Source organism: Drosophila biarmipes, chromosome 3L, assembly GCF_025231255.1.
Source record: "Drosophila biarmipes strain raj3 chromosome 3L, RU_DBia_V1.1, whole genome shotgun sequence".
NCBI classification, from domain to species: domain Eukaryota; kingdom Metazoa; phylum Arthropoda; class Insecta; order Diptera; family Drosophilidae; genus Drosophila; species Drosophila biarmipes.
The window spans coordinates 19,648,264-19,664,460 of record NC_066613.1 but is presented as its reverse complement, the minus strand read 5'-3'; the positions used below and the strand labels follow the sequence as shown (position 1 = coordinate 19,664,460).

At 45.6% G+C, this 16,197-nt stretch overlaps 5 protein-coding genes across 15 annotated transcripts in view; 4 read left to right on the top strand and 1 right to left on the bottom strand.

The window, feature by feature from the left end:
- Positions 1-6,941, top strand: part of LOC108034992 (palmitoyltransferase app) — a 65,007-nt gene extending 58,066 nt beyond the window's left edge. For 6 of the 9 annotated variants that reach the window (XM_044095308.2, XM_044095309.2, XM_044095311.2 and 3 more), the window contains one exon: positions 228-5,299. In XM_044095308.2, coding sequence (XP_043951243.1) covers positions 228-1,382 — 1,155 coding nt within the window. In that variant the 3' untranslated portion in view covers positions 1,383-5,299. Of the gene's footprint in view, positions 1-227 lie in introns of all 9 variants that reach the window. The other 3 variants (XM_050886787.1, XM_017110328.3, XM_050886788.1) reach the window with 3 other exon arrangements.
- Positions 6,942-7,100: 159 nt separating this feature from the next.
- On the top strand, positions 7,101-8,492 carry LOC108035696 (uncharacterized). The gene is made up of 4 exons (XM_017111417.2): positions 7,101-7,179; positions 7,232-7,347; positions 7,410-7,597; positions 7,651-8,492. Exons 1-4 carry the CDS (start codon positions 7,118-7,120, stop codon positions 8,431-8,433), a joined length of 1,149 nt encoding a protein of 382 aa, XP_016966906.1. The 5' UTR covers positions 7,101-7,117; the 3' UTR covers positions 8,434-8,492.
- A 33-nt stretch (positions 8,493-8,525) lies between these two features.
- Positions 8,526-9,722, top strand: LOC108035697 (adenylate kinase isoenzyme 1-like). 2 transcript variants are annotated; one of them, XM_017111418.3, is made up of 5 exons: positions 8,526-8,655; positions 8,714-8,833; positions 8,887-9,029; positions 9,080-9,512; positions 9,574-9,722. In XM_017111418.3, the coding sequence occupies exons 1-4, from the start codon at positions 8,653-8,655 to the stop codon at positions 9,375-9,377; spliced, it is 564 nt and encodes a 187-aa protein (XP_016966907.1). In that variant the 5' UTR covers positions 8,526-8,652; the 3' UTR covers positions 9,378-9,512; positions 9,574-9,722. The 2 variants fall into 2 exon arrangements, with proteins under 2 accessions (XP_016966907.1, XP_050741828.1); XM_050885871.1 differs by having other exon boundaries at positions 9,571-9,719.
- Positions 9,597-13,131, top strand: LOC108035621 (adenylate kinase isoenzyme 1). Of its 2 annotated transcripts, XM_017111311.3 has the most exons (5): positions 9,597-9,969; positions 11,614-11,715; positions 12,003-12,125; positions 12,448-12,825; positions 12,888-13,131. In XM_017111311.3, exons 1-5 carry the CDS (start codon positions 9,967-9,969, stop codon positions 12,987-12,989), a joined length of 708 nt encoding a protein of 235 aa, XP_016966800.1. In that variant the 5' UTR covers positions 9,597-9,966; the 3' UTR covers positions 12,990-13,131. The 2 variants fall into 2 exon arrangements, with proteins under 2 accessions (XP_016966800.1, XP_016966801.1); XM_017111312.3 differs by lacking the exon at positions 11,614-11,715 and having other exon boundaries at positions 9,606-9,969.
- A 1,250-nt stretch (positions 13,132-14,381) lies between these two features.
- Positions 14,382-15,842, bottom strand: LOC108035392 (brachyurin). The gene has a single exon (XM_017111005.3). The coding sequence runs from the start codon at positions 15,537-15,539 to the stop codon at positions 14,664-14,666; it is 876 nt and encodes a 291-aa protein (XP_016966494.1). The 5' UTR covers positions 15,540-15,842; the 3' UTR covers positions 14,382-14,663.
- Between the last annotated feature and the right edge of the window lie 355 nt (positions 15,843-16,197).

The following is a 16,197-nucleotide window of genomic DNA, read 5'->3' as shown; positions in this document are numbered from 1 at the left end:
CCTTTATATTATGTATCAATTCAGAAATCGAAAATCAAATCTCTCGTACGATGATCTTTTCTGTGCACATCATTTTGACGATCTGTAATTCAACTTCTTCTTTTTGTGTTCTATGCAATGTTCTTTTTTGGTAACCACCACCTACTACTACTACTTCTACTACTACTACTCGAATCATACACCACAATCGACACAATCACACCACCGACCACGACCACGACCACCAGTCCAATCCCTCCTCCTCGACACTGGAGGGCAACGGAGGTGCCATCAATGGCCATGGCAACGGCCATGGGAATGGCCACGGGAATGGCCATGGCAACGGCTTCGACCATCCGCCGCCCAGTTACGACCTGGTCCAAAACGGTAAGTCCCGCAAGCAGCACCAGCAGCGCTGCTCCCTGCAAACCCTGCTGCCCGCCAGTGCCCAGCAGCAGTTCAAGGCCAGCAAGCACAAGCACAAGCAGCTCAAGCAGCACCTGGTGGCCGCCGAGCTGCAGCAGCAGCACGAGGCGACCGGTCTGGGTCCCGGGATGGGTCCCAATTCGCCCTCGCTCCTGCGCTCGCCGGCCACGTCCTCCTCATACCGGTTGAACCTGAAGCGATCGCTGCACCTGCCGCTAACACCGTCGTACGACGACGTTCGTCACTCGCCGCTCCCGCTGTTGCACCATCATGTCCACGCCCAGCAGACCACCGCCATTGGCAGTGTGGCGGCAGCGGCAGCGGCGGTGGCTTCGGGCGCCAGCGGTGGAACTGGTGGCTCCTCCTCCTCTGCCGCCACCACCACCGCGCCCACATCGGTGTCCGTGTCGCTGGCCACGGCTCCGCCGCCGCTGGCGCCGCGACGACCGTCGACGCTGCAGCTGCAGGCCAGCGGAGCGATGTCCGCCAGCAACAGCACCCTGACCACCATACACACCACGGCGCCCCAGCCGCCGGCACCGACGGATTTCAAGTACTATTCGCCGCAACGCAGCACGGACTCCAATCTGATGAGGAACTATCCGTTTCCGAAGCAGGCACGCGGCATGCGTCGCCAGTCGACGATGTCGGTGGACTCGCAAAAGGTCAATATCGCCGGCTATCAGCCGCTGCCCATGAGGAAACCCTATAAGCACCAGGAGGTCATGTTCGAGCTGAAATCGCCGACCAACCGGCTGACAATTCGCGAGTGCGACTTTGGCGGTGGCGGTGAACCCTGCGATGACGATCAGTCGATCAAGGACAGCCAGATCTTTCGTGTTAGTAAACGAAATCTTTATATGAATCACCGGTCGCCGTGGAAGGAGCGCGACCGCTACTCGAATCTCTACGAGTATTCGTTCAACATCGATCTCAACTCGATCATCGAGGATGCGGCGGGCAGCGACTCGTCCTAGTACGCAGCAGCAGTCCGCTGCTCCGCCGCCCCAGGCCATGGCCACGCCCACTCGGTCCGCTTCCGACTGCTATCCGTTGTCCGGCGGTTCGGTGGCGGGGCCCGCCTCCAAGTCATCCTCCTCGATCGGTTGTTGGGCGCTGTACATATGGCCGGGTGCGGATCTGGCTACGGATCTCCACCCTGGCCAGCCCTATTCCTACTGCTTCCACGCTTTTGCTAAGGCGACCCACTCAGAGGTCCAGTTTTTTTTGGAGCTTGCATCCCGAACTATGGACTCGAGTGCAGCAATTCGAATATTATTTAATTAGGTCTTCGTTTAGGCTTTTATGTGAGGGCTTAACTAGGTTTTAAATGTTTTTCGTTGGCTAGTTTGCAATGTACATACTTTAATCAAGGCTGCAAAGCGTTTTGGAACCGAACTCTTGGGAAAAGTTCGGGTTTTTCAAAATTAAGAGGTTTTAAAAACATACTTTATGGAGAGAAATTAAATCAAATTGTTTTTAAAATATATACATTGACTCGAAAGGTGGTAAAAGAAAGTAGTTATCACAAAAAGCACCTTCTTAAATACCCGTTTTTAGGTAAGAAATTTGAAATATGCTTTTATATTTCACAACTTGCTTTAGAATAATTAATATTCTGGCAAGGTTGATTTTAAATTGCTTAAAAATTCGGATAAAATCGTAATATATACAAAGAATACTCCAGATTTAACCACTGAATCCAATTTGTTTTAGCCCTTATAAAATCAAACGCTTTGGTTCCGACTTGCAAAGTAAATATTTTGCTCAACTGAACATTGAGGGCCAACGGAGCGCATAAATTTAAAAGTTTGCAGCCTTGATTCTAACTTTGAGGGAATCTATCACAGTCTGATTGTGGCACATTTGTGAGACTCACTTGGCTTCCATGATGCGCTTAGATGCTAGAGAACTGTAACTGCCTGAAATCCGAATTTGTGTTTGTTGCACCCTTTGTAGAAGTCGAACTTGTATGATTTTTGTTTAAATGTTTGAAAACCCCCCGCTCCAACCGCTGTAGTCTCCCCCCAACCAACTTGGTTCATAGAAACTTTTGCGTTTATATAGCACCTGCTTCCCAGGCTAGGTGCGTCGGATCTCCCCTGCTGCAAATGCGATTGCAATAGGGGCGATGCGGCGCCAGGGGCCGCAAATGCCACCCGTGTACATGTATCCACCTTGGTCTACGTCCCAGCGCCGCCACCTCCAATAGTGAAGACACCAACTAACCAAGCAACCAAGCAACCAAGCAACCGAGCAACCTACTAACCAGAACACCAGAAAACCAAATAACCAGTAAACCTAGCAGCCAACCAACATCCCAAGCCAAGCATGTTTGACTCTGTTCGCCTAGTAAAACGCTTAAGTTTTGATTTTTGCCGGGAACCTCGTGAGAATCCCACGGCTGAATGGCCTGTAAATGTACATCGCAGTCACTTGGGCCCTGAGTTGAATAGTTTTTGAATAATTTGGAAGGTTTCAACCGAACGAAAACTTTAACTTGCGATTAGAAGATGGTGCGGATGGTGCACTTAGCAAAACACTTAATGAGCCAAAATAACTGCCATTTATCGAAGCAACATTTTGTTAGGACTTTTTTCATTTTTACAATGAAAATTACAATTAAAATTTATTGTAAAACCGTAAACTAAACATGGAATTCAATAAGAATTTGATAAACTATGTATCAGTGTTAAGGGTGTCATTTTTAAACTACTAGAGGAATACACAAAATTGTTGCAAACGGATCGGAAAGTATCAAATATCGAAATAATAAATTAATCTTGAATATTGGAACATTGCCAAGTGACTGCTGCAAATAATTAGCAATAAATCGAAATACCAGACAATGCGTTGAAATTGAAATGCGAAATGAAAACAGAAATTGAAAATATTTATACCTAGTTGTAATAGTTGAGAGCACTCTCATTCTCGGGCAGCAGATTGCTGGACTTTTTGGGGAGGTGAAAATCGTAAAGCTTATTAGCGTACATATTGTGTAAGCCGGCTTAAAGAAATAATTGCGGCTCGAGAGCCGCCTACAAGGCTTTAAATCTTGAGCATTAACAATATTATGGGTTCCTTTTATAATTAATTGCAAGTGTAATACGCATTAGCGAGGTAATTGAAGTTGTAGGTAGCTATATATATTATATATACATTTCATGCTAGCTCAAGGCATGGAATCGAGTGTTAACTGATGGAAAAGTAAATTTATATACTTATATATACACACAAAATATGTATGGTTAAATGTTGGGCAATAAAGTGTATCTAGCGTATGTTCGAAATTGATCCGAATGAGATGATCTATAACTAAAGTATAAGTACTAATCCCGATGTTGAAGCGTATCGCAACCTTTCAGGAAGATCGTGAGGCCTACTTGCGATCCTGAACGATTATTGGAACCATATGTATGAATCCCCCGAAGAATCACCCGCACACATAGACACCCTCTGGGGGCCTTGGGCTTGAAGCTTCCGATTTTTGGTTCCCCTCCTCCCCCATTTTCCACATCTTGCCCATCTTTAGGTTACCTGATTTCGATACTGACTACTGGCAAGGGGCGCACACATCCACCAAAAGCTATAAACCAAACCTCCTCCTCTTGATTTATCGCACACTAATGTCAAACTCTTTCTGTATCTTTCAACTTGACTCTCTGCGGGAAAAAAACAAACAAACAATACTTGCAAATTTGTGTCTGTAACTATTTTGTGAAACTAACCGAAACCGTAAAAATCCAAAACAAAAACTGCAATTGAGCGAAAGTTGTCGAGGGCCGCTTAAGACTAGAGTAAAAATGCATTTTAAGCCTTAATTGGGTGAGTTCTCTCCTAATGCCACAAAACGTTTAATTGTTGTATGTACCAAAAAATAACCGAAAACCGAAAAATTTAACCCAAGCTTTAGAGTTTCGTTTGAACTTAGCTACACCGCATACATAATATATATCCCCATAACTTTGAGTTCACTTTCCTGTTGCTTAAGCCGCCAGTGCGAAATGGCTGATATTCATTTGATGTTTGATTATGTTGCTCATGCCGATTCGTATCCATCAAATAGACCACAAAGGAATCACCCGAAACCCACACAATATGCAAAACACCTTTCCGACACCCCTCCAAGAACACAACCAGAAATTCAAAGTTTAATATGGTACTTAGCGATTATTTATTGGCAAGCTGCAGTTGTATACACCCACTAATTGTACTCACAACATTTTGAAAGCATGCTTTAAATTGTTCAATTGGCACCGACTTACCCACCGAATCCATTATCCATTAATTAGCGCCTATTTTCTGGCTTTATTTGCGCGTACTCTCCGCTCCGCCGTTTGTCATTTGATTTTCCATTATCGTAGTTTATTGATTTAAGAGCTTATCAACTGATGAGTTTCGAATTGAGTTGATTTCACCCAGTTCTGAGCCCCACTTCCGCCGGAAGTAAGCGGTTTCTGGACGAATCCGTACTGCCATTACATGTGTATCTCGTTCTGTTCAACAGACAAACCGTATTTAATTTAATTACGCTTTTAATTTACCGCCCTTTTTTTGCAGCATTTATGATTATTTGCATATTCGAAACTGTTTTATTTTCCCACAGCTAAACCAAACCGAATCAAAACAAACCATCAACGACCACCACTAGCAAAAGAGCAATAAAAACCACTAGATAAAAATGCTCCAAATTGAAATTCGAATTTTAAATTAGTTGGCAAATTTGTTGTAATGAGCATTTGAATATTTTACAAGCATTAATTAAACATACAAAAGAAGCAAATTAAATACCACACACTAATCACAACCATCCGTTTCGCCCACTCTCCCCGTTTCCGTGTCGTTCGCAGGTAATTCCAATAGTCTAGCTCAGTTGGTGGACAACGAGATACCGCTGGCCCAGATGGACATTCCGGCGTACACCCACCAGACGGCCACCCAGTCGCGTCAGTACCGCCATCGCCATCACAAGCAGCGCCAGATCTCCAATGGCGGCACGGTCAGCTATGAGAATCAGCTGGCCACCGCCAGCAGCGAGGACGAGCTGGACGATCCGGATGTGGTGGTGCTGGGCAGTCCGGAGGTGGTGGCCGCCGTCTCGGCCATAGCCTCCAACAAGGCGCGCGAAATGCGCAATCGCAGCGGCAGCTATAGCAATCTGTTCGATGCGGATTTCGAGGCGGCACTGGTCACCTCCGCCCTGGCCGATAGCCATGTGAGAGCAGAGGGAGCCACCAGTTCCGGGAACCCCTCGGCGGGTGCTGCTCTGCTGGCCGCTGCCATCAGTGGCCAAACGGAGAACATGTACTGCAATGTGCCCCAAGATGCGGATGCCACCCTGCACGTGTACTCTAACATCATCGACGAACGCGAGCAGCAGCAGCGCCGGGAGCAGGCCAACAATGTGCTCTCCTCCACCCTGCTCTGCGATGATCTCGACCTGGACGATCCGGTTAGTGCCTCGTGTCATGTGAAGAGGAAATCCGTTGGCGACGGAGCAGAGCAGGTCAAGTCGGCGGAGCGACTGAGGATGCTGCACGACACCACGATGATAGACACGGCCCTGGATCTGGACAGCCTGGATGGGTCCAGCATGGGCAACAACTCGCAGTCGTGCCTGGTGAAGTCAGCGGGCAAACCGAGTGCCACCACCGCCAACGTGGCCATAGTCTGAGCGGTTCCTTTTTTGTTTGTCCTGTACATAAGTGTAGATAGATATTCATGTCATATAGGGATGGAGGGGAGAGTAGCGATTTTTATTCCATTGAACTGTGTGTGTGAGGCGGTGTTTTAGGGGGATAAGTAGAGAAACGACCTATCAGCAGGCAGATAAAATATTACCTTAACGCGTTACGCATTCAAAACAGATATATCTATGCATATATGTAGATGATAATAACTAAAGCATTTACGGATATAAGTATGCATGTGTACGATACAAATGTGGTGAAAAATGTTAACATTCGAGGGGATTAACGAGGACAAAATAAAGGAGCAACCAGTACTATGGAGGAACTGTTTATACAATACACGACGCATACATATAAATCAATTATAAGTACATATACATAATGATACACATTTACAATGTACGGCTAGTTATAGTGTACCTATAATTTTTGTATTTAAGTTTTTACAAACAGCAGAAACAGAAATTGAAAGGGAAACAGAAGCAGCAGGTGTCGTTTCGCAGTTCAGAGTTTAAAGATGAAAAGCCCATTTGCGGCGTAGTAAAAAACCGAAGAAACAAAGAAAGCCAACTAGAAATATCCTGCAATATACGTGAAGTTGAAATTGTCGAGGCGATGAGGAGTGTTAACAGCATAAGAGTTAAAAGCAACAATGTGGTGTATTAAATGTTCATAAATCTACCATTAAGTGTATTTTCAAGGTGTAAAATGTTATATGACATCAATTAAAACGAGTTCGAGATTTCGACAAGCTCCATTGCATTAGTGAGCAAAAATGTTAAGCGTATGTTATGCGAAACTAACAAACTACAATTATACAAAGAATAAAGATTTATAAATAGAGAACTGTGGCTTTTATTGCGATGAGTTTAAAAGGTAAAGTAAATGTTTATCCATTAAGTATAAAATTCAAGCTCGATGACAAACCGCCAAAAGCTTATCGATACATCGATAAAAGTTCATATTTTTTCAAGTCTAAACTTGATGGCATTTTTAAGAGGGCTATTTCCGGTCACACTGACATGGGCACAAAAACATTGGTTTCCGAATATGTGGAAATTCATCCAAAAAACGAATACCTAAGGTAATTTCCGGCTGAAAACCCAGAAACAAGACTATAAGTTAAGTAATTCCAGTGCCAAAGAGCTAATTGCTCATCGTCACTCGGAGTTTGAACCTCAAAGTGGGGGATTAAAGCGAACCCAAAATGAGGGCACTGCCCAGGAACTTGAGGAGCTGAGGCGAGCGCAGGGTAAGAATTGTTAAGGATATATAGAATACGTCACTATATCCTTTGTTTTTTTTAAATTTAAGAACAACTGCGGGCTCAGTTGTCAGTGCCCCGCATAGAAAGACTTGGAGGAAGAGCCCTGGCCATCTGGAATGAAGAGCAACAAGTGGCAGAAGTCCTGCGCAAAGATGGCAAATTTGAAAACTTTGGATACAGTGATCAGGGAAAACTATACCTAGAATACTACGAGGCTATGTTCCTATTGGAACTGGTGAGATATATAAACATCTTATAAATTCCAGTCTTATAAAAGATAATCTTCAGGGACGTCTACAACTGGAGTACTACGGCTCAGTAGTTTCAATAGAACAAGCTTATGTGCTCCTTTTTGGCGAGCTGGAAAGCGAAAAGTACTCCAACTACCTGGTTTACTCGGCTTTATCCCGAGCTGGTTATATAGTTGTCAGACACAAACCTCCTAAGGAAACTCCAGAGGAAGTTACTAGTGCAGATTGCGTCTGGGCCCTGCTAAAGGAGAAAGTAGGAAACCAGCCAGTACCAGAGCATATTAAAACCTCGTCCTTTTACTCGACTGTTCAGAAACAAATGGAACATATCAAGGAACTGATTACATCTCAGAAGACAGAAGATCCTAAAATTACAGAATCCATCGATTTCAAATTCGACTCCAGAAAGCGCAAGGCGGATGAAAAACCAATCGAAGAACCGGCCAGTAAAAAAGAAAAGCTTTCTAAGACGGGTCGAAGTCTCGTAGATCAGCTTAAGGACGAACTATCATATTCAAAGTTCGAAGAGATCTTTGAAGAGTTCGATATCATACAACTTAAGAGCCAAGAAGATGCCAAAGAAGAGATTACTGAACCACCTACCCTGAAAATATCCTTTGATTTGCATCTCCACAACGAGGGCTTCAAGAAGAGTTCACCAAAGCCGCCAAACTTTAATGTTGTAATTCTCCCATCGCAGACGGCATTTCCCACCCACGACGAGATCGCCAAGATGCAAACTCATCAAACCGCACCACTGCTCGTCATATCCGTGAGCGAGTCGAAACAGATACAGGCCTTTCTGTACTATATAAGTTGATGATTGCCCGTACTGCGGATGTGCCACCTCAATAAATTGTGTGTGTTAAAACATCCAAAGCCCCATAAATGTATTTTGTTTACCAGGCATTGTTTATAAAGAACGCGAAAGGGAAAACAACCTAAACAAGTGAATTTTTGTCAAAATATTCGAATTCTTTCGGAAATACATTGTTATTTATATGTTTAGGCTTTGTTTTGGCAAAATTTGTGTTTGGCTATGGTAAACTAATACCTATTGTCCATAGTAGTGCCCCTTGTTTAATGTAAATGCGTTACAGAATGCACCAATGATTTGGGTGATGGGTGGTCCGGGCAGCGGCAAAGGAACTCAGTCCCAGAAAATTGAAAGAAAGTATGGGTATAAGCATATTGATCCCATTGCCTTAATGGAACAGGAGGTAAAACCAATGCATTTCTTGATGACACTTCCATAAAGTTGTGTTCTGCACAGATCTCATCGAAGACGGCTATTGGCCTAAAGTTGGAGGAATTCCAATTAAAAGGAGAACCCGTACCCTTACAGGAACTGGTGCCACTGATAGAGCACCAATTGATGACTCATCGTGGTGGACTCAAGGGATTCGTCATTGATGGGTAAGTCAAGACGTAACTATACAAAGTGAGAAACATCATTTGATTTTCAGGTACCCTGCCGATTTGGAGGAGGCTGAAATATTAGAGGATGGTTTCGGCTCGCCCGCTATGATCATCGCCCTGGAGTTGGCCGAGGAAGCCGGAAGTCAACGAAGTTCTCTGGCATCCGGTGGCGTCCAAGCACGACCCAGTTTATCTATGTATATAGACTCGTCCAAAGCGGTGATGGAAAGATATGCACATGTGACTCTGAAAGTCGATGCCGACCAACAGCCCGATAGTGTCTTTGAGGAAATCCAGCTCAATATGGATACGTTCGTCAAACCGCATGGCCGATTGCATGTATAACACGTCGATAGGAAAGGAAACTAAAACTTGCAATTGGAAAGGATTGAGTTTTCAACTTGGTGATAGAAAATCTGGATTGTACTACCGACTTGACCTTCATTATCTTGTTATATACGGAATTATGAAAATACCTAGGTAAGTACCTCTAAAGGTTATCAAATTTGAGATCCTTTAAGATCCTATACCCTAAAAGCAGGATTCTATGGCCAGGAGTTCGCATCGCTGCCACCTTCGATATTATACTCAAAATTTGAATTGAAAAAGTTCGGGTTATATGTGGAACGGGCCAAAACAAAAGCACTGGTTGCCGGAAAGCTTTGCGGCAAAGCTCATGTCTACGCGCAGTGAAACCGTTAGCGGAATCGGATCGAATCGAAGCGAATTGGAACCCCTATCACTCAGTCACTCTCAGCACACGCAGCGCCGAGGGTGGTTGTGGAAAATCGTCGGGCGGAGCAATCGAATCTGGGCGAGAACCGACTAGAGGGCTAGTGAAGGCATCCGGCTAAGCAAAACTACCGCAAATCTCGCGATTTCTTCAGCCAAAGGCCCGCAGCAGCGACGAGTATATCTAGTATACATCATCATCATGGTGAGTGTTCTCTGTGCGGGTGCTCGGCTGCGGTTTGTGTTCTCGTTTCTGCCCAATGCCCAGTTTATTTTTACATGTATGTAACCCACCACCCAGTGGCACTCCAACTGGTTTCTCGAAACTAGAGATTCAGAACCTCCCTCCCAGAACGGCGACCTTGAGCCACTTGCATTGCACTTGACCTTGCCCAGCGATGCAATCGAGAGACTTTTGGGGGCCCGGGGGCATACTCACAAGCTTTTCAAGCCGCGAATTACACCCATCAGCTGTTCGTTGTTTACGGCTCTGGTATAAATAGAGCCTCTCCTAATCCCAACGATTACGAATCTGTGAAATTCCCGCCCCACAAGAAAGAGGAACCCGAACAGCCAAACAAATTAGCAAGTCAGCGAGGCAAACACAAACAAAAGCCCAAATTTCGCATTCCAAGCCCCGTCGAATTTTGACGTCAAAATCCCGATTGGAATACATTTATGACCAGTTGGCCGACAACACAGGAATTTCTGGCGGTGCTTGATTCATTAGCAAGTCCCCAGCCTCGTCGCCAAAAAGCAGTTAAAATGTGTTTATTGGCGCTACTCGAACTAGACAGTCATGCCGGTTTCAGTCTTAGTCGCGTCGTATTATTAAATGGCCAAAACAAAGAAAAAAAGCAGAAACCTTATAAAAGAAATATATAGAGTCAGAACTGGGTTCCATAAAAATTCCTCGGGGTTAGTTGGATAGTTTTCGAGTTTCGTTTGAGGAGCAAGCATGTGTTTAAAGTTCCTGGGTTCTCTAATTATACCAATCGAAATGGCACCTTTTGGGAACCTAAACAACTGCTAGACCACCATGCCCAGGTTAGTGCTGAATTATTAACCGAGGAATATCCTTGGATATGACATTGAAAAGTCACTGAACTACTCGAAATACGAATATAGGTGTCAAGCCATTACGTAAACGAGCTTGAAAATCATAAATTCTCGCACGCAGCTATTTCAGTGCGTAGAAATGTGCCAGGAGAAAAGCCAACTGAAAACAACGTCAGAGAACGTGAAAAGCACCGAATTTATGCTCTAAGGAAGATCAGCCAAGGTGCCAGCAAACAACCTGGGCATTATCAAGCTGTTCAGAATCATTCATTCTCTGGTCTTTATATTTTTGCACCCAAGTTCTCGATGGGTGCGACAATGCGGAACAGGCCGATATCGACGGGGGCCTCGGATACTATATAAAAAGCTGATCTACACACACGCTCTGCGGTCACGGGTGCGATCCAATTGTTTACAGTAATTGGGTTATTTTTTGATGAAATAAAAACATTAACAATACCATGCGGGGGCATGGAGAAGAGGTGCCAATTGCTCTAGATTGCCCACCCCGCACATCGATGATGATGTGCTGCGCAGTGGTTTCTGTTCAAGATCAGTGTCATGGGCCCATGTAATATTTATATCCTATAGATACTTTTTTGTTTCCATTTCGCAAGACCGTGCAGAGCGTGTCGGCAAACATTTTGGGGCTTGTTCGCTGCTGGCAGAGTGCCCACATTACTAATAACTACATATTAACCACGAGCGAAACACATCTCGGATGTAGTTCAATAGCACTATAACTTTGAGATTTCTAACCAACCCCCCACCCACTGTCTCGATTGTGTAGTTATTTATGTGTCACCAAAAGGCAATGAAGAAGGAGGCCGAGGATAAGCTCAAAGCCGTGGAGAAGCTCAGAGCCGAAGAGCTCCGCAGGGCACGAGCCGCTGTAAGTAGCCCCTCCGGAGGCCAAATCGATGGGCACTCTACATACTACCCTACTACCACGTAGGATTACTTGATGTACATGGCATGTGCTGTCTGGCCGCCGCTTCACCAAAACAAAAATCGTTCCCAGAAACCCCGTGAAACCCCGAGAAACCCCTCCTTTGAACTCCAACCCTAACCCAACTAAGCCTGCAAGCGAAAGTGAACCCTAACCCAGCTAAAATTGTATCTTAGATGTCTCCTCGTCTCGGTGTTGTGAAACTGCTGACCCCATCTTTGTCTTTACAGTCGGAGATTCCCGTCATCTGGATCTTGGGTGGACCCGGCTGCGGCAAGGGCACTCAGTGCGCCAAAATTGTGGAAAAATACGGATTCACACATCTGAGCAGCGGTGATTTGCTGCGCAATGAGGTAATTTGGCCAGAAATACTGGAATAGTGGCGCTATCTATGTGCAGATGGCAGGAGAACATTGTTTTCGCCTTGGCTATGGTTGCCGAACTTTAGATCGAACTATAAATTTGGGATAGCGCAATGGTTTTATGATGTGGTGCCTCCGAATCCATTTAACTTCCTCCAACTTATGGTAGTATTTATGTGGGATATTGATATAATGATCAATATGCAATTACTTCACGTTTGCACATTTAAAATTAGTTAGATGAATTTTATTGTTAATTTCATTAATTTATTGGATAATTAAGAACTGTACTAATAACTGTACCATTTCATAGGTGGCCTCTGGGTCGGACAAGGGTCGCAAGCTGCAGGAGATCATGTCCACCGGCGGCTTGGTGTCCAACGATGAGGTGCTGTCGCTCCTCAACGACGCCATCGTCCGCGCCAAGGGCAGCTCGAAGGGATTCCTCATCGATGGCTACCCGCGGGAGAAGAACCAGGGCGTTGAGTTCGAGGCCCGCGTGGCTCCCGCCGACCTGGCCCTGTACTTCGATTGCTCCGAGGATACCATGGTGCAGCGTATCTTGGCACGTGCCGCTGCCTCCTCCGTGAAACGGGAGGATGACAACGAGAAGACCATCAGGGCTCGCCTGCAGACCTTCAGGCAGAACACCAACGCCATCCTGGAGCTCTACGAGGCCAAGACCCTGACGGTGAGCAGTGCATAAGCCAAAAACCTCCCCCTTCTAATTAACAACTTCTCTTCTAATCGCAGATCAATGCCGAGCGTGACGTGGACGACATCTTTTTGGAAGTCGTCCAGGCCATTGACTGCGTGCTGAAAAAGAAACAGCAGAAAGCCGCCGCCCAGTGCTAGTCGAATGGGCCAGCCATTAGGAAACCGGTACCAAAGCCAGCGACGCAAGCCACATTTTTAATGCACTTTTTAGCGCGTATCCCACAATCTCAGAGGCGAGCACAAATGAAAGCTAAACACCAAATAAACTAGTCTAAATCTATATTATGTTACCACATTTAATGGCACTATCCTTCGATCGTGCTAGCAAGCAATAATTGATCTAGTGCTTTAAATAAATTTACACATAGAAATGGAATACAATGAGTTGTGAGACCTAGAGATCATCAAAAGCTGATAATAACTTGAATAATAGATGTAATTAAATAGCTTACATTTTCCCAGTTATTCTACGAAATGCTAATCTCGTCTAGGCACGATTTAGGGATTTCGTTTAGCAAGTCTCTGGCCAATTACTCACAAACTAATTGAAAGATCCAAGGGCGCGTGTGCTCGAGAGGAGGAACATTCGAAAAGATTTGCCTTGAAGGCGGCTGTGAGAGCCATGTGATTTATTATCGAAAAACTAGAAGCTCATTTAGTTCACTGAACCAGTTTGCTATCAGCATTTAAATGTTGTGGGAGTAGGACAAACCAGGCCTCGCAGCTAACTCTTGAATAAATGGGTTTTTATTTAATAGCCTCCTTCTGGGGGAGTCGAAACGAATTCAAGATCAAGGTAGATCCCTTATTTCACTGAGGAACTTTCCAAAATCTCTGCTTATGCTCAGCTACCCCTCAAGAAGTTGCACCCGATAAACTGCTCCAGTCGTGATAAATTCAATGACTTTGCCAGATCGAGTTTAAATTGGAGCAAGTCATCTGGTTAATTGATCGACTGCCTCGAGAGCTGTTCAATCCCAGTTGAATCAGAGGTATTTCGGGCCTTTTGATGATATCAATTTTTGATAAATCTTCTTCCAGCGAATGAGTGCGTCACAGACTTCAGTTCGAAAGCAAAATAGAACTGACACAATTCGAATAACAAAGGCTGAAAGAAAATCTCTTTGACAAACTGAAACTGGTAGAAATATAATCGTCCGTCTGTCACGGAACTAAATTCCAAGTGGGACAGGCCAACGTCATCGAGTGGATCTCCAGCAGCTCCTCTTCGAACTGGAGTGGGTTCGAGTTCTGGGCGATCGACTCGAGTGTAAAGTCAACACGGCAGTATTATGTAAAATAAGTGGTTTTCGAACGCAGCCCAATAATTGTGGGTTTCGTAAATTATGTAAGGGGCTGACGAGGCCTTTGGATAGAAAACGAAACGGCTAAACGCTCGGAAATTATCACTTGGCGACGTAAAAGTTTTTATCGGACGATTATCGCCGCTCGAGATCAGATCCCCAAGATGCGGGAATTCCAATTCCACAAAAATCAGCATGACTAAACAGACTGAAAAGCCGAAGCAGGTTTTTTTCAAGCTATTATTGTTATTTTCGTTTTTTATTTTTTCACATACAATTTCTTTATATTTTGCTTTCTTTTTGTTTGCGACTCGATTTGTATCTTCTCTTTCTGTGGCCGCCGTCACTCTTACAACTAAAATAAATATATACGTTTAAATAGTTAAAGCTAAGAACAATGTACAGATTTCCATGAGGGGTATATCACAAGATTGGGAGAGTTTCCTTTACACATAAAGCTATCAAGATTCAGTCAGTGGTGCGAAGGGCTGCTATGAGGAGGCCCCTCCTAAATGAGATTGTTATCACTGTACTGATGGGGATGGTGTTGCTGGTGCTGATGCTGCTGAGGTCGCTGGTACTGCTGGTGGGGGGCGTTGTGGCCACCAATCTTGGTCTCGATCCAGTCGAGGTAGTGGGTGACCCGGGTGAAGCCGCCGGGAATATTGGTTTCGCAACCGTCGGCGGGTCCGAAGCTGGTAATGCCCACCACCATCTGGGTGTCCTTGAGGACCAGGGGGCCACCCGAGTCGCCGGTGCACACGGTCTCATCCTTCAGGCCCTTGGCACAGATCACGCCCGGCGTGACCACGTCGTACTCCTGGGCACACTCCGCATTCGAAATGACCTGCAGCTCGGTGTACTGCATCGAGTCCGAGTTGGTCATCTCCACCATGGCGCCCCAGCCGGTGGCCACCACGCTCACCCCGGCGAACTGGTCATGCCTGTATCTGCTGGGCAGCGAGGCAGGCTGGATGCGCGAGGTGAATCCCACATCCTGGGGCAGTTTCACCAGGGCAATATCATTGGCCGCCGTCTCCGGGTTGAAACGCTCGTGCACAATGAACTTGTTGGAGCGCAGCACCAGTCCGCCCGACTGCTCCGTGTCCTGGACGCTCTTGGTGCCCAGATACACATCGTAGTGGGTCACTCCCATGGTGCAGTGGCCGGCGGTGAGGATCCAGCGGCGATCCAGCAGCGTGCCGCCGCACAGGATGCGTTTGCGCCACAGCTGCTTGCCGATGAGCATCACCTGGTAGGGGAACTTCTCGATGCGCCCGAACTTCGCGTGTCCCAGGGCATAGCCGGCCGTGGGCGTGGGCTGCCAGACGAGCAACCAGATCATTCCCAGTCCCAGCAGGTGGGCGAATTTGTTGATCAACATTTCTGTTCAGTTCTGTTTACTTGCTGCACTTATTTTGTTGTCACTGATTCTTCTGGTTTTACGAATCTTCTCTTGGAATTCTTCTGTTTTTTGTTTTCTGAGTTCTTAACGTTTCTGTCTCAGAGTTCTGCGCGCTTTGAGGGTTCGCTTCAATCTAAATCCATTCTGATGGAGCCGTGATATTTTATACCTCGTCGCTCGCGCTCTGCGAAATATTTCGCCGGCTTTCTGGCTCTCGGGCTCGATTCTCCGCAGGTCGGCAGACGCTTCTCCGGTAGCCTGTTGTTATGACAGCAAACAAGTCGTAAGATCTCGTTTATAAAGCTGGAGTCTCGGCATCTCTCAGATAGTCGGCCGATTTTCATTTAGCGCGCGTAGCCAGGCAAAGTTCAAACTTTAAATGGGAAACGGAAGTGGAATTTGGGTTATTTCGATTGCGTCTCCTCCCGAAATATCACATTTCGTTTGGGGCCCCCGAAGAAGAGAAAGAGCATTCCAAGAAATATTTAAAATTTGCTCAGATTTCATAATTTTGGCAAGAGAAAATCGAGATACAAGCAGGCAGGCCGCAGACAATAGAACAGGTATTCCAGATGGAGTTGGACGGTGTCCGAAGCCACCGCCCCTTTTGGTGGGTTGGATTTTTTTGGGTGACAAA